Source organism: Lissotriton helveticus, chromosome 10 (assembly GCF_964261635.1).
Source record: "Lissotriton helveticus chromosome 10, aLisHel1.1, whole genome shotgun sequence".
Taxonomy (NCBI): domain Eukaryota; kingdom Metazoa; phylum Chordata; class Amphibia; order Caudata; family Salamandridae; genus Lissotriton; species Lissotriton helveticus.
In genome coordinates this window covers 1,091,363,203-1,091,390,858 of record NC_136071.1, presented here as the reverse complement: position 1 = coordinate 1,091,390,858, position 27,656 = coordinate 1,091,363,203, and the positions used below count along the sequence as shown (strand labels likewise).

The 27,656-nt window shown below is 45.3% G+C and overlaps 1 protein-coding gene across 7 annotated transcripts in view; it reads left to right on the top strand.

Annotated features, from left to right (window-relative positions):
* Positions 1-27,656, top strand: part of NHSL2 (NHS like 2) — a 1,069,731-nt gene that overhangs the window by 1,003,353 nt on the left and 38,722 nt on the right. For all 7 annotated transcript variants that reach the window (XM_078663807.1, XM_078663801.1, XM_078663804.1 and 4 more), the window contains one exon: positions 24,006-24,158. In XM_078663807.1, the coding sequence (XP_078519933.1) occupies positions 24,006-24,158 (153 nt within the window). The remainder of the gene's footprint in view (positions 1-24,005; positions 24,159-27,656) is intronic.

Here is a 27,656-nt window from a genome sequence, read left to right as displayed (position 1 = left end):
CACAGGTGCAGCTTGAGTCAAGTTACGAGGAAGTATCATGGAAGTGGCAGAAGGTTGACTGTGTCATCTGAGAAGTTATTTGAGGGGTTACTTTAAGGCGTGGGTCGTGGGTCGTGGGTTTTGGGGCAGGACAACGTTTCATGCAGTTTCAGGATCCAGGAGAGAATGGGCCTGGGCGCCTGCTGGGCAGAAGGCCAGGATTTGCACTGGATGAGCCTAAAGACTCTTCTGCTATTGTCACTGCAGGACTTGAATCTGGCATGGAAGATTGACACACTGATTTGACTCGCATGGGTGATCATTTGACCATCATTGTCAACGTTAGCAGTCAGTAATATATATGGGACTCAAGGTGAAAGTCAGTTTACGGCCCTTACGATTCCAGAGTCCGATCAGTAGAACAGCATCTAAAGGGTAGATTCCCAAGAATGGTAGTCAGGACTAAAGCTGTACATCATACATAAAAAGTGCAAAGAGAAATCAAGTGATTTGACTAGGACCATACAAAGGCAGTCAAGCAAGAAAATCTACAAACAGAACTCGGACCTTTTGGTCCCAAAGCAAGAAATTAGCCATTAAAAAAAGCAAATGAACACTTGCTTTGCTTAGGTAGAGGCATTGTTTTAGTGCACTATCTAACATTAAATGCCATAAAGTGCTGTTGAAAGCCTGTTGTGGTCTTTCCATTCAGTACATAGCCTGATTCTGCTTGTAGAGATGGGATGTCGTTCTTGGTTTTGGTAGATTCCCCTGGTAGTGGACTGTTTCGTATTCATTGAGGTATGGGTGTATGGCCTTGGTACATGTGGACTGAATCACGAGGGCTATACCCATTGCTAATGCATCCTATTGGCCTCCAGACATCCATGGTGCCAAGTAGAGGAACAGATGTGAGTGGATTTTCTTAGCAACAATCAGAGCTGTCACAAGAGGGGAGCAGCCAGAGCTGCTTGCCCCAACTCTTATCAGCGCACTGCCGTGACACTCCTAAATCCATATACATTTCACATTTTGTTTTTGTGACAGTCATAAAAAGTCAGGAAATGACCAGTGGAAAGTAGTTTGTTCCACTTACTGAAACTACCTCTAAATGTGACACGGGTCATGGTTTTAGGTGCTCGCGCACCAGTGTGAGCCCTACATGATTTTAGTGACCTGGGCCCCATGAAAGCTTCTGACCGCCCTGGAAGTGATTGCTGGTGGGTGCCAATCTCCAAGATGAAGCTGTCATGACTTGCTTAATGGTTTCTAGGCCTCAAGCTGCAGTGTCCTGTACACCTCCAGTTGAGTCAACCCAACAAGAAACGGATGACAAATTGGAAACAGATATTTTTGCATCTTGAAATACGTGAGTTTGCTTTTTCTGCTTCGTCTAATGTGCTTGTTGGGTCACCCAGTCCTCCTGATGCAGTTAGCACCGCAGATTTATGAGCAGATGCACTGAGCTATTATATATGACACAAAATCTCTGTAAACGCATTTATCTTCCCAGTGTTATGAGTTTATTTTTAATCCCTCGCAGAAGGCGGCCCCTCGAGGACCAACCAGCACAGGCCTGCCTCTAAGAACTGCGGCAGGAAAACTCTTCCCTCTGTCACACCTAAACGCCTATTACAAACTTCCCTGGATTAACCAAATGCACACTTGCATTGTGTCATTCAAAAGTGAAACAAACGAGGATGGATGGATACAAGTAAAAGGCTATTTCCAATAGTGAATTATGAGCACTGTCATACAAACAGTGTTGTTATGCCAATTGGACACTAAGGAAGTCATGGGAGTGCAACTCTAATATAGTGAAACTTCAATCAAACAGTTATGGAGACAGACACATCCCAGAGAAGTGTGACACCACAACATGCCAGTTCAACCAGGGTGAAACCAATGCTGCCTTCGATCCTGACTGCGGACGTGCACTTTACCCCTGCGAGATGACTACAAAAGGGTGTTTTCCGTCTAATGTATGGTTGTGCTGCTTCTGTCGGCCAACGGCCGTCGCAAGCACTACCTCCATAGTGCTGCCCACGTCCGTTGGCCGACGCGGCCCCGCCCACTCAATGGAACGCCCTGCACTGCGGCGGAATTGCCACTGCGGTTAAGGCGTTAACTAGCACTAAGACATTCTGGGACAAATGAGAGGAAAAATGAGCCAAGACCATGGATATTGCACATACGACTAAACTGTAACGTAAAGGCACAGTCTGCTGCCTGGGGCCTCATCGATGCTTAACGAGTTTGTTTCAGGTGCAGGTGCATCGCTGTGATCCAATTGATAGATGTGTTAGGCGTATTGCACCCAGCTCCCCACAGCTCGCAAATGGAATATTGAGACACACTCCATTTTTTCAGAGTTTTATATAGCACAAACTAGACCCGAGACATCAGGTATCGGAGCGCTTTATATGAGCATCAGTTTTGTTACAGAAGGACATATTCATTTTTGTTAGGCATGGGGAGATTAAGTGATTTGCCCAGAAACACAGGATGTTGAGCATCGTTGCCGAGACTCGAACCCGGTTCCCCAGCTTTGAGGTTGACCGCTCCAGCCGGGTAAGACTACATCCTCTCCATCATTCTCCTATCTTAAAGGCGCATTAAAGAAATACCACTGGACCTAATGGCTGCTGCTAAAGTGTTGCCTCGAACACACCCCTCTTTGGTGTATCCCCTTTTCCAAAAGGCTGTTGGTGTTTAGTGTTGGTCCCCTGGGGTGATACAACAGAGTCCGAGCATGAGTGCATTCTGTAGATCAGTTGTAGGACCGGGCTGGTTCTTGCAGTGCTTGAGAGTGGGCGTTTGCGGATTTATTGGGTATTGTGGTTAGGACGCAACTGTTGCCCCAGACATGTCTACGGTGCTATGTTGTGTTCATGAGGGTAGTGCAAGGTCTTGAGTAACAGGCTACGCAGGTGATGTCAGCCATGCCAGAGTGAGGAGATGGATATGTTATTGCAGCGGCATCCGTTTTCCAAATGTGTGGATTTTATGCCATGCTGAGTGCATGGGGGTGCGTAGTCAGCTATTATTACGCCATTTGATTGATGTATGTGTCTGATGGGCATGCCCAGTGCTGCAAGTGGCCAGGATCTGTCAGGGCTGATTAGCAAAATGCAAATATAGACACTGAAACAGGGCTCTACAGGTCCCTTCATGTCTTTCCCTGGCTGGCTGAATAAAAATCTGTACCACATGGGGCCGAAGCTACACAGTGTTTACCATTGGTGTCTACATGCTGGTGTTTACCATTGGTGCCCTGGGGCCTAATTACATTTTCATTCCAATTGAATAAGCAAGTTCTCCCATTTTTACATTTAACTCTCCAAGGCTAGTGATAGCAAGCAGTCAAGGGTTATCAGCCTACCATGCAAAGTGTTTTATTGCTCATAGCCCAGAATAAGAGAGTTCTATAAACTGTGAAATAGCTTACACCCTGATGAAGTGGATTATTCTTTGTTTGATAACACTCTACGGGCCTGATTCACAAAGGTAAACTCACACTTATGTTTATATTTAAGTTTGTTTTGAAATTCACAAAACTGTATTTTAAAAGTAAGTTTACGAGTGCGAAGACTTATGTAGTCAGGGCGGAAAACTCCACGCATGAAAAGATATGACAGTCCTATCTCTTTATTCTCTGCTCCACACTTGTAAACTTACCATTATAATTCAGTTTTGTGAATTCCAAAAGAAATGTAAACTTTCACAAAAGTGTAAGTTTACCTTTGTGAATCGGATCCTCTGCATTTGTCAAGCACAGGATTCTATTTCACATTTATTCGATCCTTAGTTACACAGGCCATATCTCTTGTAATATTATCTTAGATATGCTTTTTAGACCTCACCCATATTGCAGCCAATCACATTTTTCATTCCACTTAAAGCTCTGACTTTATTGTTTTGATAGTATACATCATATAAGTGTGCTCTATTGTACTTAATTTGCTGTTAAGTTACCGTTTAATAGTCATTGTTTTATATATAGAATAGCTGTACCTAATTGTGTCTGAGTGATTACTTGCTGGGCATAAAGGATGGCACCAAATGGAACATGAGTTTAATTTGCCCCCTTTTTTGTGCTAGATTAAGAGGTGCACAGAATTTACATACACTATTAACACGGCTGTATTTTGCATTTTAAATATTTATTGAAAGTGACTTATTGCACAAAACAATAGCTGTTTGAATGTGGAATTCCTAAGTATGCTCTCATAAGGATAGCTACGTCTGAAAAACCGTGTCCACCTCGCAGTAGCCCACCGTAGGGGTGGTTCTAACCTGAAGGTGGCATGCCTACATGACTAGCTAAATTTCCCGCCTGTCCAGGTTCCAAGGGGTTCCCAGACAAAGAGATCAGCTTCCTCTCCTGTAAGGCAGAGCCAGATTCACATTTCAAAGGTAGCAGCCCTTTGAGGCTTGCTGCCCAAGGAAGGCTAATCAGCAGGTCATCCTGTGGGTGGGGGTGTTGCACCCTCTTCCCTGACATGCTTTTGTTCTGGGTCTCCTGAGAGCAGAGACTCTCACCCTAGGAGGCCAGAACAATGTCTCAGGTGGCAGGCTGGCAGAAACCAGTCAGCAAGCACACCAGATGCTTGTAGGTTTTCAGGCGGTACAAAAGGGGGTGGGGATGGACGGAGCATCTGAATCAATCAAACACTCACACCCAGTCAAAAGATCTGGGTTTAATCCATCACCATTCTTTAGCCCACTCTGCCACCCCAGTTCAGACATGTCTATATGCAAATCAGTCTGACCCTGTGCCTCATGGGAACAGTCCAGCCCGAACTGCCAAGCCATGTCTTCCCTGGACCGGAAACAAGCTTCCGGGGACCGGTTTCTGGCATTCCAGCCGTCTTCAGCCCATCTTGCTTGAATCCAGTGGCAAAGTGAGCAAGGGACTCACGTCTGAGCATACCCTGCCACACTTATGGCGGCCAAAAGCGGTACAAAAGGGGGTGGTGATGGACGGAGCATCTGAATCAATCAAACACTCACACCCAGTCAAAAGATCTGGGTTTAATCCATCACCATTCTTCAGCCCACTCTGCCACCCCACTTCAGACATGGCTATATGCAAATCAGTCTGACCCTGTGCCTCATGGGAACAGTCCAGCCTGAACTGCCAAGCCATGTCTTCCCTGGACCGGAAACAAGCTTCCGGGGAACGGTTTCTGGCGGCACCTCTAAGGGGCCCTCTGGGTGCATGTATTGGTAAATCCATCACTGGAGTCAGTGTGGGTTTATCAATATGGGATGTTTGATACTAAACATGCCTATTTTCAGTGAAGCCATTACATAGCTGGTGAACTCGTTTTCACCAAAATCCAGCATATGTCTTAATATGGCTTCCTTGGTCACGTGTACTGGCCGTAATAGGAATGACCAGCACAGGGGCACATCTGCTCATGCATATATGCCCTTGCATGTAACATTCAGCAACTTGCCTTAGGGCTGTCATGCGTGCTGTAGGGGTGACTTACAAATATTACATGCAGTGTTAGGGACATGGTACACAGGCATGTGTGACATGTCATGTTTTCTCTATTATCTGCACTAAAACATGCAGCCTGCAGTGGCAGCCTTGCATATCCTTGGAGCGGGGTCCCTTACGGTGGCACAATTCATGCTGCTGCCCTTAGGGACCCACTTGAGTACCTCAGGCCCTGCGTACCACTTACTAGTGACTTACAGTGGGTGCTAAAGGTTTTGCTAATTGGGGTAAACAAGTGTACAGTTTTAGGGAAAGAACACTTGTACTGGGGACCTGGTTAGCAGGAATCCAGTACACTTCAGTCAAAGTTGCATCAAATACCAGGCAAAAAGTGGGGCAGGGATACTGTAACAAAATCCCAGTTTCCTACAGTGTAACTGAATCACATTTTAAGTTTTGTACATATCTAAAGATCGTTTTACATTGAAAGGGGTCTGATTTTGCGAATCAAATCCTTTTCAACTGCAAACGTCTTAGTGCATCTGACCCTAAAGTTGTGAAAGTTGCCAACCTTTGTGTGATTGGCATTCATGGCAGCAGTGCCACCAGAAATTGTGTATCATCAGCCAGCCTAGACTTGGCAACTGATACATAACAATGTTTGGCTGTTCCCTTCATGGCAATGGCAGACCTGGAGGAGTCTCTGCAGGCACCAATTGAGTAATCTAGTGAACTTGAAATAAAGCACTTAGCAAGCCATCGGTGCAAACTGTGAATCTGCAGTTTTCTGGAAGATTTTCATTTATAGCACTATTCTAAGCACAGTTTGGAAACAGGAGAAGGCAGTAACTGGGTAATGTTTCTGCACTTTATTGTCTTCTGCTCATGCACTAACCTGGTGATATTCTGAGTTAATATATGCTCTGTAGACAGGGCAATTTTTATATTTTGGAATGGAAGTGCGTGTGCACTTGAAAATGTCAACACTTGATTGACATGTCATATCCTGTGATGTTGTGTCCCATGACTCATAAATAAAGAGTTAATATTAAGCTAATGAAAGTCACTCCTTTCATCAACCAAAGCAGACACACTTAACCTTTCTCTCAACAACGTTTGTGTCCAATCAGTCTGAAAACTTTGCTAAGCCCCATATAACTCCATACGTAAAAGATGTGATTGTGTGAGTAAATTACCAATTTTCAAACCTTTGAACATGGATGTGAGTTTTGATGGCTACAGCATTTAACAGAAAATTGTGTACTTGTGGGAAAATTACATAATCTCCTTGTGCCTAAAACAGTAAAAATGTGTGAACTGCAATCGAAATATATAAATATGATAAATTGTAATTTCTTTGTGAGGTTCAGAGGTGTGAAGGCCAAATCTACTGAAAATGGATTCACGTCCAACAGTCACAAATTGCGCAATGATTTTTTGAGAATCTAATCTGATTTTGCAAACTGACCTATGTAGTATTAGTTCACCTCGCATAATAGGGAGTTGTTGGAGCTCACAGGATGACTGGCCTAATTAATATTCATTAGGCAGCCCACAATTTGCAACACTCTGAGATTGGCTACCATCACAGGGATGGTGGCCTGTAATAGTCAGTTTTCCACCACCGCTGTGATTGTTTTTCAAAATAGAAACTTGTTTTTAGAGTAGCCCAATTTCCATAAAAGAAACAGTTCTGCATTAAAAACAAGTTTTCCATATTGAAAAGCTTCATTGAGACTAGTCAGTGGTCTCATGATTCCCAAATGGGAAAGGGGTCTAAATGAGACCCCGTCCTCTTTGCAAGTTTGTTGTCAGCCCTACTTGGGAGCCTGTAAATGATAAATGGTTTGCCACCAGAATTGCTGTTGCGGAATCTTCCAAATTGTGATACAGTGGGAGTTGGAAAATCCACTTTTTGATTTGGAAAAATGTTTCCAATCTGTAAAGTGGGGTTAGTACATTAAAAACGCGTTTCTGGTATTGCAAACACTGGATTTGTGCTAGTCTCATGGTCTGTGATCCCAAAAATCCTTCATACACCTAGCCTCGTGTCCCCAGTTGATGTTCAGGCTCCGTTGGCGCTGTATACACACCTAACTCCTGTTTCTCTACTTTAACTCTTTCAAGAGCCTCCACCTGCCAGTGCCTTTCAAACCCTGCACGCTGACGCCACGCTTCACCCCGTGACCTCTAGGTCAAAGGTTCCCAAATTCAGCACAAGCCACGACCCTAAAGAAGTGCACCTGTTAGAAAAAAAAATCACATACTTCTAAAGAAACACGAGGAGCATTTTGTTACATGAAGGCGACAGCCTTAGCGTTTCAAAAACACATTTTACAGCGTCCTCTTTGGAACGCGAATGGAGTGCTTCCTTTTAAAGATTGCTGTGAAGTTTCAGGACATGTGGCACGAGACCCGGGCAAGGGCCAGCACGTGCTGCAAGAAAAAGAAGCATTTGAATCTGTCAGCCCAGGGCTAATGAAACCGCAGCCAATCCTTTTGCAGCATTCAGGGCACTCCATTCTGTTAAACGCCTTTCACTCACACTTACAGCCGTGGGGCAGAGTTTTTGCTTTGGCAAAACGAAGGGCATTCCCTCCTCAGGGGCTATCAATTATTCGAGTGGATTATGTAGATGCCACCCAATTGAATGGCTTACAAACATTTATTTCTCCTCTTTAGGAGATTTGTTACATTGTTTTGGGACAACTAAAATATGTTATCTTTTGGAACACAACAGAGAGGAATTGGGCTGTGCCTGCCTGGAGATGTGCCAATTCGAAATCTTCTTGGATGATCAATGCCAGACGGGATCCCGTTTACATCACCGTCTTGGATGAGGATTGAACTGCTGGTAGGAGGGGAATTGATTCCAAGTCCAATGTCCCTGGTCTTCCGCCCTGGACTCCAATATTGGCTGCTGCTTGCACACCGCTACACGGGGAACCAGATATGTGTGTGCTCCAGTGACATCGGTACCTGCAGCTTGCACACCGCTACACGGTGAACCAGATACGTGTGTGCTCCAGTGACATCGGTACCTGCAGCTTGCACACCGCTACACGGTGAACCAGATACGTGTGTGCTCCAGTGACATCGGTACCTGTAGCTTGCACACCGCTACACGGGGAACCAGATATGTGTGTGCTCCAGTGACATCGGTACCTGCAGCTTGCACACCGCTACACGGGGAACCAGATATGTGTGTGCTCCAGTGACATCGGTACCTGCAGCTTGCACACCGCTACACGGTGAACCAGATACGTGTGTGCTCCAGTGACATCGGTACCTGCAGCTTGCACACCGCTACACGGGGAACCAGATATGTGTGTGCTCCAGTGACATCGGTACCTGCAGCTTGCACACCGCTACACGGGGAACCAGATATGTGTGTGCTCCAGTGACATCGGTACCTGCAGCTTGCACACCGCTACACGGGGAACCAGATATGTGTGTGCTCCAGTGACATCGGTACCTGCAGCTTGCACACCGCTACACGGGGAACCAGATATGTGTGTGCTCCAGTGACATCGGTACCTGCAGCTTGCACACCGCTACACGGGGAACCAGATATGTGTGTGCTCCAGTGACATCGGTACCTGCAGCTTGCACACCGCTACACGGGGAACCAGATACGTGTGTGCTCCAGTGACATCGGTACCTGCAGCTTGCACACCGCTACACGGTGAACCAGATACGTGTGTGCTCCAGTGACATCGGTACCTGCAGCTTGCACACCGCTACACGGGGAACCAGATATGTGTGTGCTCCAGTGACATCGGTACCTGCAGCTTGCACACCGCTACACGGGGAACCAGATATGTGTGTGCTCCAGTGACATCGGTACCTGCAGCTTGCACACCGCTACACGGGGAACCAGATACGTGTGTGCTCCAGTGACATCGGTACCTGCAGCTTGCACACCGCTACACGGGGAACCAGATATGTGTGTGCTCCAGTGACATCGGTACCTGCAGCTTGCACACCGCTACACGGGGAACCAGATATGTGTGTGCTCCAGTGACATCGGTACCTGCAGCTTGCACACCGCTACACGGTGAACCAGATACGTGTGTGCTCCAGTGACATCGGTACCTGCAGCTTGCACACCGCTACACGGTGAACCAGATACGTGTGTGCTCCAGTGACATCGGTACCTGCAGCTTGCACACCGCTACACGGGGAACCAGATATGTGTGTGCTCCAGTGACATCGGTACCTGCAGCTTGCACACCGCTACACGGGGAACCAGATATGTGTGTGCTCCAGTGACATCGGTACCTGCAGCTTGCACACCGCTACACGGTGAACCAGATACGTGTGTGCTCCAGTGACATCGGTACCTGCAGCTTGCACACCGCTACACGGTGAACCAGATACGTGTGTGCTCCAGTGACATCGGTACCTGCAGCTTGCACACCGCTACACGGGGAACCAGATACGTGTGTGCTCCAGTGACATCGGTACCTGCAGCTTGCACACCGCTACACGGGGAACCAGATATGTGTGTGCTCCAGTGACATCGGTACCTGCAGCTTGCACACCGCTACACGGGGAACCAGATATGTGTGTGCTCCAGTGACATCGGTACCTGCAGCTTGCACACCGCTACACGGGGAACCAGATATGTGTGTGCTCCAGTGATACCGGAACCTGCAGCTTGCACACGCTACACGGTGAACCAGATATGTGTGTGCTCCAGTGACATCGGTACCTGCAGCTTGCACACCGCTACACGGGGAACCAGATATGTGTGTCCTCCAGTGACATCGGTACCTGCAGCTTGCACACTGCTACATGAGGAAACAGATGAGTGCGTGCTCTAGTGACATCAATGCCTGTAACTTTCACACTGCTACATGAGGAAACATGCATGCATGCTCCAGTGGCTTCAGTGCTTGTAGCTTGCACTCCACTACATGAGCAAACAGATACGCGTGTGCTCCAGTGGAATCGGTACCTGCAGCTTGCATACCGCTCCATGAGGAAACAATAGTGTGCACGTGTCATGGGTGTCTGCAGCTTGCTCACCTCTACATGAGGAACCAGATGCGCGTGTGCATGTTTCACAGGTAAGTGCCATTGCTGCATGAAAGGAAAGGGTAGATGCTGGGTTAGTGCTGTCTAAACATCCCTACATCCAAGATGTTGATACCTTACATTGGCTCCTTGAAAATAACATGCTGAGATGATGCAACGCATACACTTACTAAGTCCCAGACACTCCTTTTTCTTTTACTACCATCTGAAGAAGGCAGAATCTTGTACATTTTATCAACTGACAAGATAGCTCAGTGCACTAATGCATGAGTTAGTCAATCTGAAGACAGGCTTCGATACGAGTTCTGCTTTGGCAAACCTTAGCTGCATGGGGTGCACCAGTGAAACTACTAGACCTTGTTGTATGTCTTTATATGAACACCTGGGTCCAGATCAAGCTTGGGGGCAGAATATTTCTTCCCGGAAGAATTAGAACATCGAATGGCTTAAATCAGGGGTGCATACAACATTTGGGAAAATAAAAAAATCCCATTTATCAATGTGGGATATAAATTGGGTGTATACGTGGGAATTGTTTTAATTATGGACCTTTTATGGCCTCATCGGCCGAAATAACGTTTTTACGAACAAACGAAAAATCCCATTCTCCTAAATTAACAAATACTCCTTTTTAATACCTCGAATATAAGGATAATACTATTCTACTTAGTCAGACCCCTATAGGTTTTCAGCATCTAATAAACCCCTTCTATGAATACATATCAGCCAACCATTTTGAGCTTAATATAAAAAAAAAAAAAAATTATTTCAATCGGAGCATCTCCAGTCAGACCACGATCCCGGAAACCAATTGAATTAGTCAAAAGCTACAAGTGCCTTGGCATTTTGTTTGACATTAAGATCTCTTTCAGAAGCCATTTCAATTTACTTAGAGCCAAAGCTTCTACCAACATCTTCTACCAACATCTTTGCCTTTAAGTCTCTTCGTGATAAATTGGCTTGTCCATCTTATGCTCACCTTGTGAAAATAATGTCAGCCAAATGAATCCCAGCTTTAAACTATGGCTCATTTTGATGGAAAGATGCCAAAATATTGGACCGGTTACAAATTAAGCTGTAAAATCTGTGTTTAAGATCCTGAGGAATATTGACCAGGCACAGATTCGGTTAGAATTTTGCCTCCAGAGGCAGGCTTTAGCGTATTTTTTAAATACTTATGTTCTTTGTTTATATCAAAATCCCCAGCTCTCTTGCAAATGCATGCTGACAGGAAAGCAACAATTCTCCCCATACTGGCCCATGGTGCGCCTACATGTCAGATTCACTTCAAACCCTTGGATTACAGATTCAAAGGACGAATCAGATGGCCTTAAATATGCCTTAAGCGCCTTCTGAACCAATGAACATACAGCCAGATTCATCAAGCCAAAATCGGCTCGTAAAGAGCCAGATTCTGAGAATCTGACCCTTTGCGAGCGCTATTTTTGCATTTGGGATTCATCATCCCAAATGCAAAAATCGCAATTCTAGAAATCGCTAAATTGCGAATAATTGCATGTAAGGAATCTCAATTTGAGATTCCTTAAATGCAATTCATGAACTATTTTAAAATTGCGAATTCGCAATCTGGGGCCACTATTTACCGCGAAGTCTAACTACGTGGTAAATAGCGAAAACTTAGAAAAATGCATTTAGTGCATTTTTCTAAGTTGTATGTTACACACACATTGGACATGTGTGTGCGCAACACCAGTGTACATTGCCATTTCAGGGGTGCTACAGGGTGTCCTTTGGACACCCTGGCACCCTTGAAATCGCTTCCTTATTTGCGATTCGCTAATTTCTAATCGCAAATAAGGAATGACTCCCCATTCATTCCTATGGGCCTTTAGGCCCATAGGAATGAATGGGAAAGCCATTCCTTATTTGCGATTAGAAATTAGCGAATCGCAAATAAGGAAGCAGTAGAAATCGCAAAAAATATTGCGATTTCTACATGCATCCCGTTTTGCGAGTCTTTAATAGCGATTCCTTAAAAATCGCTATTAAAGACTTGCAAAACCGGACTTTGATGAATCTGGGGGCATATTTCTGTCTCGCCACTTGGATAAAGGTGCAATTGCAGTCAAAAAGCTTGCCTGGTCAATCATTAATTCTTACAAAACTCTGGACATTCAGACTTATTTTACTGCACATTTATCTACACCTATGTGAGATTCATTCCTGATGCTCATCCAACTTAAGATGGGACTTCGAAAGGGCTACATGAATGGCCAATTAGTGATTGTAGGCTCTGTGGCTTTCTGCAGAAAACACTATTACATATAGTATGTATTTGTCCAAGTTTAGTAAGTCCCCCTCCAATCTTGCTAAAACCTTTACTTTTAAAAGCAGGGGTAAGAGCTTGTCGTCAAGCGCTCATTTTATGTTTATCAGACAATTCTATTCCACTTATTTGCCAGTTTGTTGAGGCTGAAAAACTATTGACCATTTTACCTTAAAATGTCTTTTTATTGAACATTCTTCAGTTTATCTGTTGCTAGTCGACCAATTCAATTAAGTGTCCATAAGGTTATTGAGCTTTAGTATTTTTGTTGAGGTATTGTGTTATTCAAAGGTTGAACAAAGTGAATCAGTCAACGGTATGCACTTTAGCGTGTTTGCACATGTTCTGTGAATGTTTTAAACATGCTCTACTGTTAAGTAACGTTTGGTTACAAGCTAATATACGTAGAGTTTATGGCCTCGTGAGATGATTTCGTTACATGAAATGCTACCAGTTATGATTCTGTTAGGCAGTGTTAAGAATATTTGCTCGCATTTATGCATAATGCTTCTTTGAGAATTATTTCGGTATACTGTATTACAAGGTTTAAAATATGGGAAAAGATTATTTGATCGTGCTATCATTTTTCAATGTAATGTATATATGATGGTGTTAATTTAAAAAACTAGGCTCATTAAGTTGTAGAACTTGTCTAACTCTCTAGTTATGAATAGGAATCTACCTAACGAGATACACTTTAGCACATTTGTACATGTTAACTTAATGGGTTGAATCTCTGGAAAATGGTTACTGTCTGTTTAATATAATCTGGGATATATGTTCATATCAGCACTGTTTTACATTTTAATTTATGGTCTTTTGAAGGACACCACTATTACTAGTATTATGCTCTAAGTGATTGTAATGATAATTAAACAATAAATCTAAACATGCATATATGCCTAATGCATGAGTTATGCATGTATTAACCACTTCGGCGCTGATGACGAGCTCAGCTCGTCATGTAACACGGCTTTTTGAAAAAAGCTGCGCAGCGCGAAAATAGCCACAGCGCGCATGTGGTTAAGCATTAGACTTACTCATCTGACGGATTCAGCTGCACACCGTGTGACAATCTTGGCTGACTGGAATAACAAAAGGAACTTGCCGCACCTGTGTAAGAGTTTGGCTTGAGACCTGTGGGTGTGTAGCCCCCAAGCCACACTAGGAGTCGACCCCAAGATACGTCCCGCACAAAAGCATCCACCTCATGTTTGAAGTGACATTGACTTTAATTCTGATAAGACTCTGAACTTTAACTCCACCTTAAAATACTGCATCTCCACCATGTCAATGTGCACCTTGCTTATAGAGTGGAAATTAAATTCCTCGTTGAAGGGATTAAAGGGCTGTGGGTTGTGTAGAATACAGTGGCTTCTTGATTTGTTTGTGTTCCTAAAAGTTAGAGAAATGTATTGCATTTACCTTATTAGTGATTTTTGGGAGGCCCTTCTACACATTACATTGTAAGTCGATATCCATTTGATAACATTCAATAGATGATATTCTTGCTTAGTGTGACTGGAATAGAGAGTCTCTGTGTCACAAAGGGTTTCTTCCTGGTTTCACACTTTTGAAAATAGCAACCAACAGAACAACCACTTGTTTTTGCGATGTTATTCAGCCGTAGGCCTTACTCAATGTGCTATTTCAAAATCTAACCACAGAAGGCAAACATTTGCTTGCTTTCACCATGGTGCCCAGGGATTCCTTCCTCCATCTCTTGCATAGTTCCCCAATCTGCCCTTCTCGCCACACCCAGGTTTAACCGTCAGGCTCACAGTGATAGTGAGTGAGAAAGTGAAATGAGACCGCGTCACTACTGGGGTACTGTCAGAAATATGAAAGAAAGCGAGCACGCCTAGTGATTGATCATCAATGACTTGGGAAGACAATTTGACTTAAACAAGAAAAGTCACAACAATGTACATACATCTTTTCACAGGGGGCGTGAGTCCTTTTCATGATGCTCTCAGCTGGTTCCAATCCAGGTTTTGTTCGTGAAATATTCTGTGAGCTTGTGTTAATTATTCACAGAGGAGGGTTGGCAGGTACAGGGCTCTTTTCACAAGGAGACCACAGGATCCTTCAGAAGCTCTTGACAGAGTTATGGCCCACTCTGTTCACACCCTCAGTAGGATGCCTGGCAACAGTGCTGAAGCACTTGCAGAAGTAATATTCTGCTCTCCCTGACAAGGATTATTTCCAATGAGATGCAGAAGAAAAAGTTTGTCAAAAACTTCAATGCAGAGTCAAGTTACAACTCAGAGGAGGGCCAAGCCAAGCCAGGATGGGGGAAAGGGTGGACTGAGGGATCCCAGGTGGGTAGAGGTAGGTTACAGAGAGATTCCTAAAGCCTCAAGCGGATAAAAAGTGACATTTCGTCAAGCAGGAGCATGGGGCCTAAGGAGCTGAATAAGCAAGCGTGCAGCTGGGGATCTTGTAGAAGTGTTTTGACCCAACCATGCATTATTGGGGCAGGCCAGAAGTCTTGGCTGCCGTCCATAGACGCTTTCAAGTTATATATTGATATTAGCAGGGGCCAGCAGGATCTCAGTCTGTATGTCTCTGTTTTTTATTTAAGCACAGAGCAGGCAGTTCACAGCACACTCTATACATTAATAGGACTGACCAGCCCCTCCTTGTAGGATCCTTTGTGTTTATTGGAGAGCACCAGCAATGTCTAGAAGGGAAGGTGTATTTTGAGAGAAAGTTCGGCTTTTTCTGCTCGGCCATCCAGCCCACATCTCACCCTAGCACCACTACACAGGTACACAATCCAGTCAGCCCAGCGAGGAACTGTTGGATTAACAAAATAATGTATAGTTGCTACAAATGCCATTAGGATATATTTTCCTACATTTAAATTCCTTTAAAAGACACCTGTAACTAGTCATTTTTTGAAACCTGCCTTATAGTGGAGTAACTGGCCTTGAATTTGTCTTGCTCAGGAAGAGCTTAAGAGATGCCAGTCACATGAAGTTGTCCTTTTACACTAAAAAGCATGCCATCAATCCCCTTGTTTCTGTAGTGGGCACATGTGCAGACCCTGGTTGCCGGACACCTTTGCGCAGGCAGTCTGCTTGGAGGACGTAAGAATGATTTAGGGTGAGTAATGCCACCTTTAGCTGTGCCTGAAGAACATACAGGTCTCCTGGAGGTCTGTAGGACAGCTGCTGCTACCTCAAAGAAGGTGCACAGGACTCCTTGGGGTAACTCGCTGTGTGATTGGATGGAGAGCGTGTCAATCCTACTTCTGGTTCCTATAGGTTTGTGAGTGTGGATTTTCTGAGACAGATACACCCAAGAATGGAAACTGTATACCAGTCAATCAGTGAGTGAGTTTGTTTTCTGATAGAATGATAGATCCGTTCCTAGGAGAGTGAGGTGTGACTAAAGATAAGTACTTTATTCAGTTGGAGTTCAGTTTGTTTGTTCTTCCTTTGTTTAGGAGTCGCTTATGGTGCTTCTCTTGGATCTATCACTGAGGTTCCTAGCATGGATAAGCCGAGCACGTTATGTTTTTTTAGGTCTGGCTTGACAGTGTTGCTGTGTGTAATACCTAATGTTACCAGTTCTATAAAATATATATAGAGTACGCTATTGCTCCTAATGGAGAAGTATTTCCCCAATACCTCATACAATTTTTAGTCTAGTGTGTCATTTCACCTTTTAGTAAATGCTTCCGTTGCAATGCATGAGGGACTATTTTACATGTAAAAGGTGCACTCAATAATCGCTCCATTTGCTGCACACAGTACTTTATCTTGTATAAGCATTGTGTACAGAAAGCATTTCTGTTTTGTTACTATTTTTCTTGTGCATTAGCAAAGCCATTCGATCATATGCATGCAGCACACACACACAGACAGCATTTTTGCCTGCCTATATTCCCTGTTAGGCAGACCTATTGATTTTGCCAATGTTTGTTTCACAACAGTGGCCAGCTCCTGAGCAACAGGTGAAAGCAGAGAATGATACTCAGTCACAGTCTCTCACTCCATCCCCGTCACCCAGGCTTCCATGACTTACTCAGTAATTTCCAGGAGTAAGAGATGCTTACTCACTTAACATTGTTGTTAATTACAAAGCTTTCCTTCATGTGTGCCCACCTTACTCCTGGAACGACAGCAGTAATTACACTTCAGCCTCAAATGAGACCAACTATATACAGAAATTGCTCTGTGAATCATACCTGGATAGTGAAGTGTAATTTACATCTTATACAGGAGTAATGTACAACTAAGTACTCGTAAAAAAACAGTTGTTTTTCTTAAACATAATGGCATGCCACGCTAATCGTGTTCTTGGAATAAGCCGGTAGAGTTCTCTCGCTTGCTTTGTTAACTTTTACAGCAAGGTGGAGGCCCTTATGGATTTTATTTAGGAATATAAATTTGGAAGAATGCTGCCCTGGCCACACCTTCCATGAGCACGAGGGGACCCTTATCCCTGAGTGGACAGATCCAGTGGCCCAGGCAGCGTCATGTGTATTAAGAGAGACAGCGAGACAAGGTGACGGTCCTTTGAAATATTCTGGGAAGCATTAGATACAGAGCACAATAATGAAAAACAGAACAAAAAGATCAGGGACAAGTTTGATTCATGTGGATTATTTAATGCAGCTCCACACAGCTCTGAGGGCAAGTTAGCTCATCAAATGAATGCTCGCCGCTGGCATGTGTTGTTATCTGCAGTCCATATGTTTCAACCCAAGTGGGGTAATTCTCAGTGGCCCATCCATCTGATGATGGTAAATTGAGTGACATGAAGTTGCCTAATACGTTCCTCTCAACCTTTTGTAGCGCCTAGCTGGCAAGACTCGAAATTGTAGCTGGGGACTCTCCACCTTCTTTTTGTGTTTTTTTTAACAAAGAATGACAATATTTGCCTTTCAGCCGTATAATTTAACCCGTACATTGAGAACACTGGGCATTTTTCAAGTGCATTCCATATGTTATAAAATTATGTTTTTTATAGCTGGGCTCGGTCGTGCCTCACTCTTCTCACATCTGACAATCCACAGTCACGTGCTAGAGGAATAGCTCAGCGGGCTGAATGTTCTTTTCTTCACGAGGGTGTTCCAGTGCTTAATTTGTACAATAATAAGTGCTGGGGCTCTGGTCAGGAGCCCACTGCAGATTGCACCACATATTGCCCCTGCCAGTTGCCAGTGACACTACTAACACAGCTACTAACCATCACACTCTTACAAGTGTGACAATTAAAACTATTCCAGGCCCCCAAAGCTATACGAATGACGTGGGAGGCAGATATTAGTCATTGTAAATGTAAACTGAACTAATAAGCAGATGTTGTTTTGCTCATACCTAAATTAGTCAGACAGCGCCACCATGTGGCAGACAGTCATAAGCCCCAGTGCTGGCAATTAGGTGCCGAGCACCTGAAACCACCGGCTCAAATTAAGCACTGGAGTGATCACAGCAGGTCCCAAGTTTGAATCTTGGAGAGACCACTCACCCTTCCTTCTTCATAAAGTGTGTATCATAATGATAACATCTGTTCATAAAAGATACCTTGTTGGAGCCACGTGCATCCAACAACAAGGCGGGAGTAGAAGGGGCGGCTGAGGCGTGAGTGGTGCACGACCCCCACTGAGGAGGTGGCACCTGCCAAAGGCAGCCGAATTGAGAAGTATGCTATTAGTAAGACCCTACATCTACCGTGTTAGTGATATGTAGCACTATAAAAACAAATTGTTATCGTGCAAGGTGCGAAATTTGTTTTGCAATTCACAGAGAATTTTTAAGCAATGTCCAGAGGGAATTTGATGTTTGTCAATGGATCACTGTCCCCACATGTCTTGGACCAAAATCAGATGTTTGTGCCTTCGTGGTACGTGCTGGGCTCTTAAATAGTCACTATTCGTAATATTTTTTGCTACTTATCTCCACACATAATGTACAAATTTTAATATAGATAACTCTTATAACTGGCTTTGTTAGCACCACTAATGCCTTATCTGTCGTCCAGTGGGGTAAAACCATAAGAAGCGCCCGGGAGTGCAGTGTTCCTTCTGTTCTCATCCGTCCATTGCATCTTGGCTTGCTGATTGGTGGAAAGGAATGCTGCCCATGTCTGCATCCATTGCACAGAAGAAGCCCATGTCCACTGAATCATCTCACATGAATGAAAATGGGCTTGCTTTGGAAGAACAATGCACTGCGTGCTTCAATACTTTCTGGAACAAATGTATTCTGATCTTGACCTGTGTTTTTCTAAGTCTTCTCAATGTGTTAACGGCTAGAACTATATGTTGCTTGTATTCTGTTTACCTTTGACAGGGTCATCTCATGTAAGTAAAATCTGCTCTTTTGTGTGAGTGCACACACTTTGGGGCTCATTATGATGGCAGAAGGATCGCCACTGCTGGGCCGGCAGTGAGGTCCGCCAGCCCTGCGGACCGCAATTCACCCACCGCCATATTACGATGGCGGTGGGATTCAGACCACGGCGGAGGCAAAGCCTGTCCACCACGGAACCGCCACAGGCAATCGTTACGATTGCTCGGTGGAGCGGTCTGTATCCACAAAATGGTGGCGGTGCCTAGCAATCACCGTCTGCCAAATTATGATGAGGTCTCCAGTCAGCCTTTCCGCTGCGGTGCAACCACCGTTGAAAGGCAGGCGGAGTTTGGATTTGGGCCCCCCTTGTGTTGGGGGGTAGGTGAGGGTGCACTGGGGGGTACCCATGGTACCCCCAACATTTTACTGCACCAAGTGGCAGGCACAGTGTAGTGCCCGCCATGTAGTGCAGTGAAATGCACAACATGCAGCCACCGCCGCAATGTTAAGGGTGCGGAACAAGACCGCCGCGGAGGCTGTCGCATCATAATAGGGTATGCGGGACCGCCACATGCATGGCGGACTGTCCCGGTTTACACCACCATGGCGGACAGCCATCGTAATGAGCCCCTTTGTATCTATACTGGTTTTCAATAAAAGAATTGCACCTTTTGTTCACCCCCCCCACGCCCAGCATACCGCGCATCCAGAAGCATTGTTCGGTTTTTTTAAGACACAAATCGTCTCACCTTTTCATTTACATCATTACTGTTGCTTTTTCTGTACTTATTTTGTGTCACGTTACAATATGTTACCCACGATCCCTTCTGTTTCATTTTCTTGCTGCCTTCTTCAGCACTGTTCTTTAACAAGCGTTTAGCCCATATCTAGATCTAAATCCTGTTATTGCAATGAAAGGTTAGGACCTGTTATTCGGTTATTGACCCCTGCATGTCCATTCTCCGGGTTTTTAAAGGTGTTGCATCCTTCCTAAGAACTCGGCCTGAAAGTTATTCTGTGCAGCCTTCTTTCTTGTCTCCTTGTCTGCCTCAGTCTGCTCTTTGCTGCAGACACGTTCTTTAAAATACATCTATTTACATCTGTTCCTTCTGGCGTGCCACCTGTCTTCAAAACACCTTCCCTTAGACAACTCACTGAAACAGCTGAAGGATCACAAATTCCTTCCCAAAGGAAGCACTGGCAAAGCCAATAGGTATGGCATTTTGGAAGGCCTTAGCTGAAGCTACGGTTAGTGTTGCACTTACGGTAGAGTTTCCGGGGATACTCAGCCTGTCCATTACCCTCGCCGAAGCAACACTGCGGACCCACCTTGTCTGTAGGTCTGTCATTGTCTCACATTGTGATGATATTGCGTATATGGAAACACAGATTTATGGGTGCTGAAGGCAAAGAACACCAGGTTCATTACGTTGCATGTTGCGCCACCATCATACCTCATCATCTTCAGTTTATCTTTTCTGTCACTCCATGAAAACCTTTAGTTTATAAACATAAGACACAAATAACAGCATAGAACTTATGAACTTACTTAGAGCCTTATTTAGTGTTTGGCAGACGGGAGACTCCATCCAAACACTGGCCTTCAGACTCTAACGACAGAAACCCTGCCTACGGCAGGGAACATCCATGACAACGCGGTCAAAACACCGCGCTGCCATTACCACGCGTCTTTTACAATGCAAGTCGTTACCACGATTTGCGCTGGAGGGCGCTCTAGACTAAGGAATAGTAGATTTACTATCCCAACACCTTCCCTACTGTACGTAGGCTGGAGTTGGAATAGTAAATCTTACTATTCCTAAGTCCAGCACCGTACAGCCCTAGTCGTGGTAAATGTAAATGTAAATGTAGTGTATTTTGTAAAGCGCACAGCTGCCCCAACGGGGCGTCCCGGCGCTGTATAACGCTGTGGAACCCTTCCTGGCTCTCCCTGTGAGCTGCCTCTCCTGGGCACCCCCAATGTGAAGCCAGGCATCCCAGTGTTGTAGGGGCTGTTGTGGAGATTAAGCAAGCTATTGCCCAGAGTTGCAGCGTGGGACCCATGATTAGAGTAGGCACTGATGCGTGAATTATCGAGTCCGGGACATTGAGCCCAAGACCCTGCCGCGTCGGGACTTGAACCCTGGTCCCGGGCCTGATCTCTGCTTCAGAGTCTGCCGCTCTAACCAGTGAGGCACACTTCTCCACGACTTGCGTTGCAAAAGATGCGTTGTGATGTACCGCGATCTAAAAGATGGCGTTGTAACATCATACAACCCCTACGGTCTTATTAAGTGTTTGGCAGACGGGACACTCCATTCAAACACCGGCCTTGAGACTGTAACGACAGAGACCCTGCCTAGGGCCTTATTCAGAGTCTGGCAGAAGGGACACTGCATCGAAACACCGGTCTTTTACTGTAATGACAGAGACTCTACTTAGAGCCATATTTAGGGTTTGGCAGACAGGACACTCCATCCACAACTTGCTGTACATCCCATGTGCCATATTACAAGTGCCATAGGCTATAATGCCCTTATAAAACATTGGACAGGATATTCACTATCTTTGTGACAGAGTATCCTGTCTACTACACTCGAAATATGGCTCTTAGCCAGAGAGTTGTCTGGCATCTACGAGGGAGGCATACTTACCTCACTGCAGGGCTTCCTCGCTCCGGACCTCGTCGCGACCGCAGTGCAGGCCCCAGAAACTCCCTCGACCAATCTTGGCGCTGCTCTCACCAGCATGACAGCAGCGCACTGATTGGAGGGAGTGGCCTGTCTCTGTGCTCCAAAGCCCTCTGGAGGCCTGCACGTGCTCTAACCCAGCTGTCTTAATACAGGTGGGTTAGAAGTTTCAAAGTGCACATCTCTGGCCGGCTGTTGCAAGCCGGCCGGCCAAAGGTACAGTCACACGTTTAAAAGTGCACATACAGCCCACCCTCCTCCCTGCTGCCGCTCTCACTAAGCCCCGGCCTGCCCTGACTTACGGTTCGTGACAGGAGGAAGAAAAATAAAATGGTAATAAATTACCATTTGATTTTTCATCTCGGGGATTGGGGGTATTTAACCCATTGACCGCGGCGTGATTTCCATCGCGGTGCGGGCGATTTAATCAGTGGGCGAGGTTCGGACGGCCCCCGGCTGTCCTCCCAACACACCCACCGTCATGTGGGATGGCCGGGGGCCGTCTGCAGCACCGAAGGGGTTAAGTGTGGTGACGCCCCTCCGCTCCAACGGAGGAGCCCAGAGGCGCAACTAGAGCGACATTTCGGGGGGGGCTAAGAAAAAATTTCGGGGGGGCTGAAACTTTAAGCAATAGGCTGAGTGGAGCGGCAGGGGCTCTTGGAAGGGGTAAAACAACAACAAAGCCTCATTCACATGCACATAGTCTTTTAAAGACCTGTGAAGTGCTCAGGTGCGGCTGTGTGCGTGCCCGGGAGCTGTCTGAGCCCGGGCTGCCACTCACGACGGGGGGGGGGGGCTGAAGCCCTTTGATTCCAATGGGTGTTGCGTGCCTGGAGGCGTCGCACCTGCTTAGCCATCAGTTGTAAATCTGTCTCTCTCACCATGCTCAGGACCAATGGCACTTTGTGATTCTGCGTGTGGACTGCCATGTCCTGCCTTATGATAGTTTTACCACATAATCACCAACTCGCCATGCAATTTTTAGATATGAACAAAAACTGCTTGCTGCTCAGACTGTTCAAAAGGGGAAGCAGCCTTTACAACGAGGTTTTTACCTTGTTATGCCTTTAAAAATGAATTTTTTAGCACGCATATTTTTACCATAAATATGCTTTTACAACGTATGCCTTTACCAAGCATTTAAGGTAAGTTGGGGAGTGTGGGGGGGCTCCCCCCACAAATACATTGTTTTTTATAAATGAAAACAATGCGTGGTAATGACATGCATTGTAAAAAACATATTCGTGGTAAAAACATGCATGGTAAAAAAATGCGTGGTAAAAGCATACAATGTATTTTCCTGCGTTGTACGGTCGTACAACCGTTCAAAAGGTACTAAAAAGAATCACACGTGGTGCTCCGCCTCGGGAGGCCCTTTGCAAAGATTAACTACTTGCCTTTCAGTTGTTGCTGTTGCATTCAGGTGTTAAACTAGTACTAATCAGGGGAAGAGTTTTTGCACCATTATATTAATGTGTTCACGCTGCAGAATAATGCAGGAACAGGATGTGCTTTGCCGCATAATTTCAGTGTCTCTGGATATAGTTATAACATATATACGGAAACAATTCTAGTGAAGTAAGAAGCGAAGGGAATTGTTGGTCTGTAAACTCACTTACATTATGTATTTCTCTGCTTGAAGCTGCATTCCGTAGTCTCTAGGTCCGCGTTTTCTCTCGCACTAATTAGTGTCCCGTTGTGTCCTTGCTTTCACGCTATGATTCATTATTTTAATAACATTGAATGGTATAATTAATAACACTGCAGCAAATAAAGACACCTTTAACAAAGCCCTCTGCTTAGCCGATGTGGCTACAGAAACCAGTGCACAGGCGAGCAAGGGACTAAACTAACACAATGTTGTGCAGACAAACTGGTCTCGAGACCGGGTCACAACGAGGGTCGCTTATGATTTTTTGGGTAGCTCGCTGTTAGATGCTGATTTACAGCACCACCTAGTGACTCGCTGTTGCAAATGCAGCCTAAACAAACTGACGCTCTATAAAACAAATCGAAACAAAATGACAAATCGAACACCTAGGTACAAGTTTATCCGCTGCTGCCACCTACTGTTCAAACTAGAAACTAGAGCATATGAGTGAGTGGTGCTTGCAGGTTTCACATGCAAAAAGGTCCTTGTTCTGTCAGTCACACATTTCATCACATATTGTAAATAAATAAAATATATAAATAACATAAATTGTATTATATATCTGCTTAAGTTCTAGTCTTATTGTCTTCTGTTTTTTTTGCAGCTGGCTCTAACTTGGATCAGGAGAGCAAGAAAGCCGTCCACTCCAAGGTGTCATGGCAGCAACCAGTGAACGTGTTTCTGTCCTCCAACCGGCTGCCATGTGTGGAAGAGCTGCATCAGGAGGCTCAACTCAACCTCCAGAGTCTGATGCAAGGTACTGTGATGGGGCGGGCGGGAGGGCGGGGTGTCGGGGGACTTATGGGGAGGGGACCTGGGGGACATAATGCTGTCAGAGATATAACATAACATGTATTTGTAAAGCGCACGTTCACTCTGAAGTGGCTCTAGGCGCTGAATATCAGATGTTTATTGTTACCTAACTCCATAGTACTCATTTTATCGACCTCAGAAGGATGAAAGGCTGAGTGACCCTGCTGGGATTTGAAACTGTGACCATGAGGTCAAACACAGTTCCCTACAGTAGATGAATTAGTCCACTGAGCCACCAAATCCGGCATCATGCCCAGGTCATATATTTCTCTGCATTTTATGAGATCACAGCAATATACATTATCTCTTTGCTTGTGACGGTGAACCATGTATCGCCAATAACATCATGGACGTTGATGTTGCACTTTTATGTAGCGGATGTTCTGGATATTGTGCATCTTCTTTATTTGAGCTCCATCACTAAACACTGTAAAAGATCATCCATTAAATGTGCAGTACATCAGTAACGAAGGACAAACTTACCTTGACCGCTCTCCTCTTGGTGAAAGTTATTAAGATGACCACTCCCCTGCATTCTAGTTCTTCTAGAAAGTCACTACTTATTTTTAGGATTGACTATGCTGATGGCCTATAACTTGGTGCCTAATAAGGTTTCTTACTAAGAAAACTACAATAGATTCAGAAAACAGCTGTAAGACGACTACCTCGCCTACATGCAAGGGAGCAAATTAGGTCAGTCTTCCAAACTCTCCAATGGCCGCCCATAGCTGGACGATTGGTCTTTCAAGCACTCTGCATTGTTCACAGAACAACTCCAGGAAAAGACTGTGGGGACCTACAACTGCGTTTATAATAACACTCCACAAATACAACACTATCCTCCGGATTAGCTCCAAGGGTCGTCGTACCACACTACTAAAAGAAATCCACTGGGGGATCTGCCTCATCTGTCCAGGCAGCTAGGCTCTGGAACTCTCTGCCAGACAGATGACGGAATAAGTTGGAATATCTGAAGTTCAGAAAGGAAGTAATGATGTTGCTTTTGCTAGGATAACCTGCAAGAGTACTTGAAAGCTACACCGTCTCTTGATTTATGGGCACCATAAGCCAATAGCGGCCACTCGTACTGCGAAGTGGTGTGCCGGGGGGAGGGGAATATAAACAAAAAGTATAAATAAAACTTACATGCTTTGACAGCCGCTGCCTTGCTCCCGATCCTCGCGTCCTTGTCATGATCCTTATGCACACTGCACAGGCTCCCATCTCCCATTGCCAGCGCTGCTCACATGCAGGGAATGGTCTGAGCACCTCGGTTCAGTGCTCAGACATAGACTGGGAGACTCCACCCAGCTGTACAACACAGTTTGGTGGAGAAATGCTAAGTGTGCATGATGGTTTGACTTGACTGTGCCCACCACTCCCTCCTCCTCCCTGGTGCTGCAGTGCCCCTCTCCTCCCTCGACTCGCAGCCTGCAGGGCTAAAAATAAAATGATAATAAAAATGTTTTATTATCTTTCAGCAGGGGGCGATGCTCCTCTGCCATAACGGAGGAGCCGCCCCTGCTATAAGCAAATTCCCACACAGTGTATTAAGCATGTTTACCTGAGAAGACCAGCACAGCCATCACCACCTGAACCGGAGCAATACATTTGTTTCCAAGATTCACTTACCTACATAGAAAGTATCCAGTACAAGAGTGGATCACTCATGGTTGCATAGAAAATATTCCTCCCCAAACAATATCAATCAATCAGGGATTTGTGAAGTGTGCTACTCACCTGTGAGGTTTTCAAGGAGCTGGGGGGGGGGGAGGGGGGGGGGGGGGGGGGGTGCAGCACCGATTCAGCCAAAGAGCCAGGTCTTGAAGCTCTTCCTGAAGGTGTGCAGAGTGGAGGAGCATCTGATATTGAGCTACAGCTCGTTCCTGGTCTTTGCCGTGATGTAGGAGTAGGTTCTTCCACCCGCTCTGGCTCTGCGGATGCGTGGGGTTCGGTGAGGGCGGGGTCAGTGGAATGGAGGTTTCTCTTAGGTTCATGGAAGGAGACTCTTTCGTTGAGGTACTGGGGCCCGATGTTGTGGAGGGATTTTAGGTGTGAGTGAGTAGCTTTAATATTACTCTCTTCTTGATGGGGAGCCAGTGGAGGTCAAGTAGTTGCTTGGTGATGTGGTCATGTCGTGGGATGGTGAGGACGAGTCTGGCACCGGTATTCTGGATAGTCTGAAGTTTTCGGAGCAGGGATTTGTTGATTCTGACGTAAAGGGCATTTCCGTAGTCCAGTCTGCTTGTTATGAGTGCATGAGTGACGGTCTTTCTGGATTGAGGGGGGATCCATTTGAAGGTCTTGCGAACGATGCGGAGGGTGTTGAAGCACTTGGAGTAGATGGCGTTGATCTGTCAGGTCATGGTGAGGGAGGAGTCGAGTATGATGCTGAGGTCCCGGTGTCGTCCGTGGGTGTGGGGGGTTGCTGAGGGCGGTAGGCCACCACGTGTTGTCCCATGCTAAGGGGGTGGGTCTGAGGACATGGTCATAACAGTCCAAACCAAGCCTCTGCCTGGAGGCGATGTCATCTAACGCAATATGAATCGCTCATTCAATTCCAACCAAACATCACCCTATCAGACATGCTGGTTCTTTCAATCGAATGTATCATGAACCCACTCTAAACTAAGCCCTCAGTAGCACATGGGAAGGCTTTCCTTGACGAAGGGTGATCTACAGGACTCTAATTGTGGTGTTGATGCATTCCATGTTTGGAATGTATCCACATCACTGGGTGGAATATAGAATCTATAGGGTAGAGAAGTTCTGGCGTAGATGAAAGATGAAGTAAGATGTGGAGTTGCTGTTACCTAATAAAGATTAATCTTACTGAATAAATCGTGAGTGTACTTTACACTAATGCAGTCCATTGGTGCAGACCCACCACCAATCAAATCGTCCTTCATCTTTTATGCTAATCACAAGGATCCACCACTACCCCTTACCTACACACCTTGTGTCAATTCCTCCAACACAAGAGCTCCAAGTGAACCCCCTTCTACTGTAAACAGCAGAAAACATTTCTGAAGAAAGAAATCACAAAAACTCAGAGATACGTACGAAGCCCCCAGCCTACAGCAATAATAAATCTGGGTGTCTTATCTCTCAGAGTGTGTTCATCCATCACACTGCTGAATACAGCACCCCAAAACAAGATGAGAGCACCTCTCTGGTCTTTCACAAAAGACACCAAAACACTCCCCACACAGGCACACTTTTGTTGAGAGCACCCTTCCAACCACAGACCTGTGTACAGGAGCTTTCTACCCATCCAAGAACCCCACATTAGGGTAAGAAGCACAATATAAATGTTACAATGCAATGTTCAACTTAGAGGGAGAGTGCTGTCTCCCTACGAGAATCTAAGATCTAGATTCCTCTTATAGGTATGTTCAGATATCTAAATGCAGCTATAGTATGAACTCTCTATTGTCTGTAA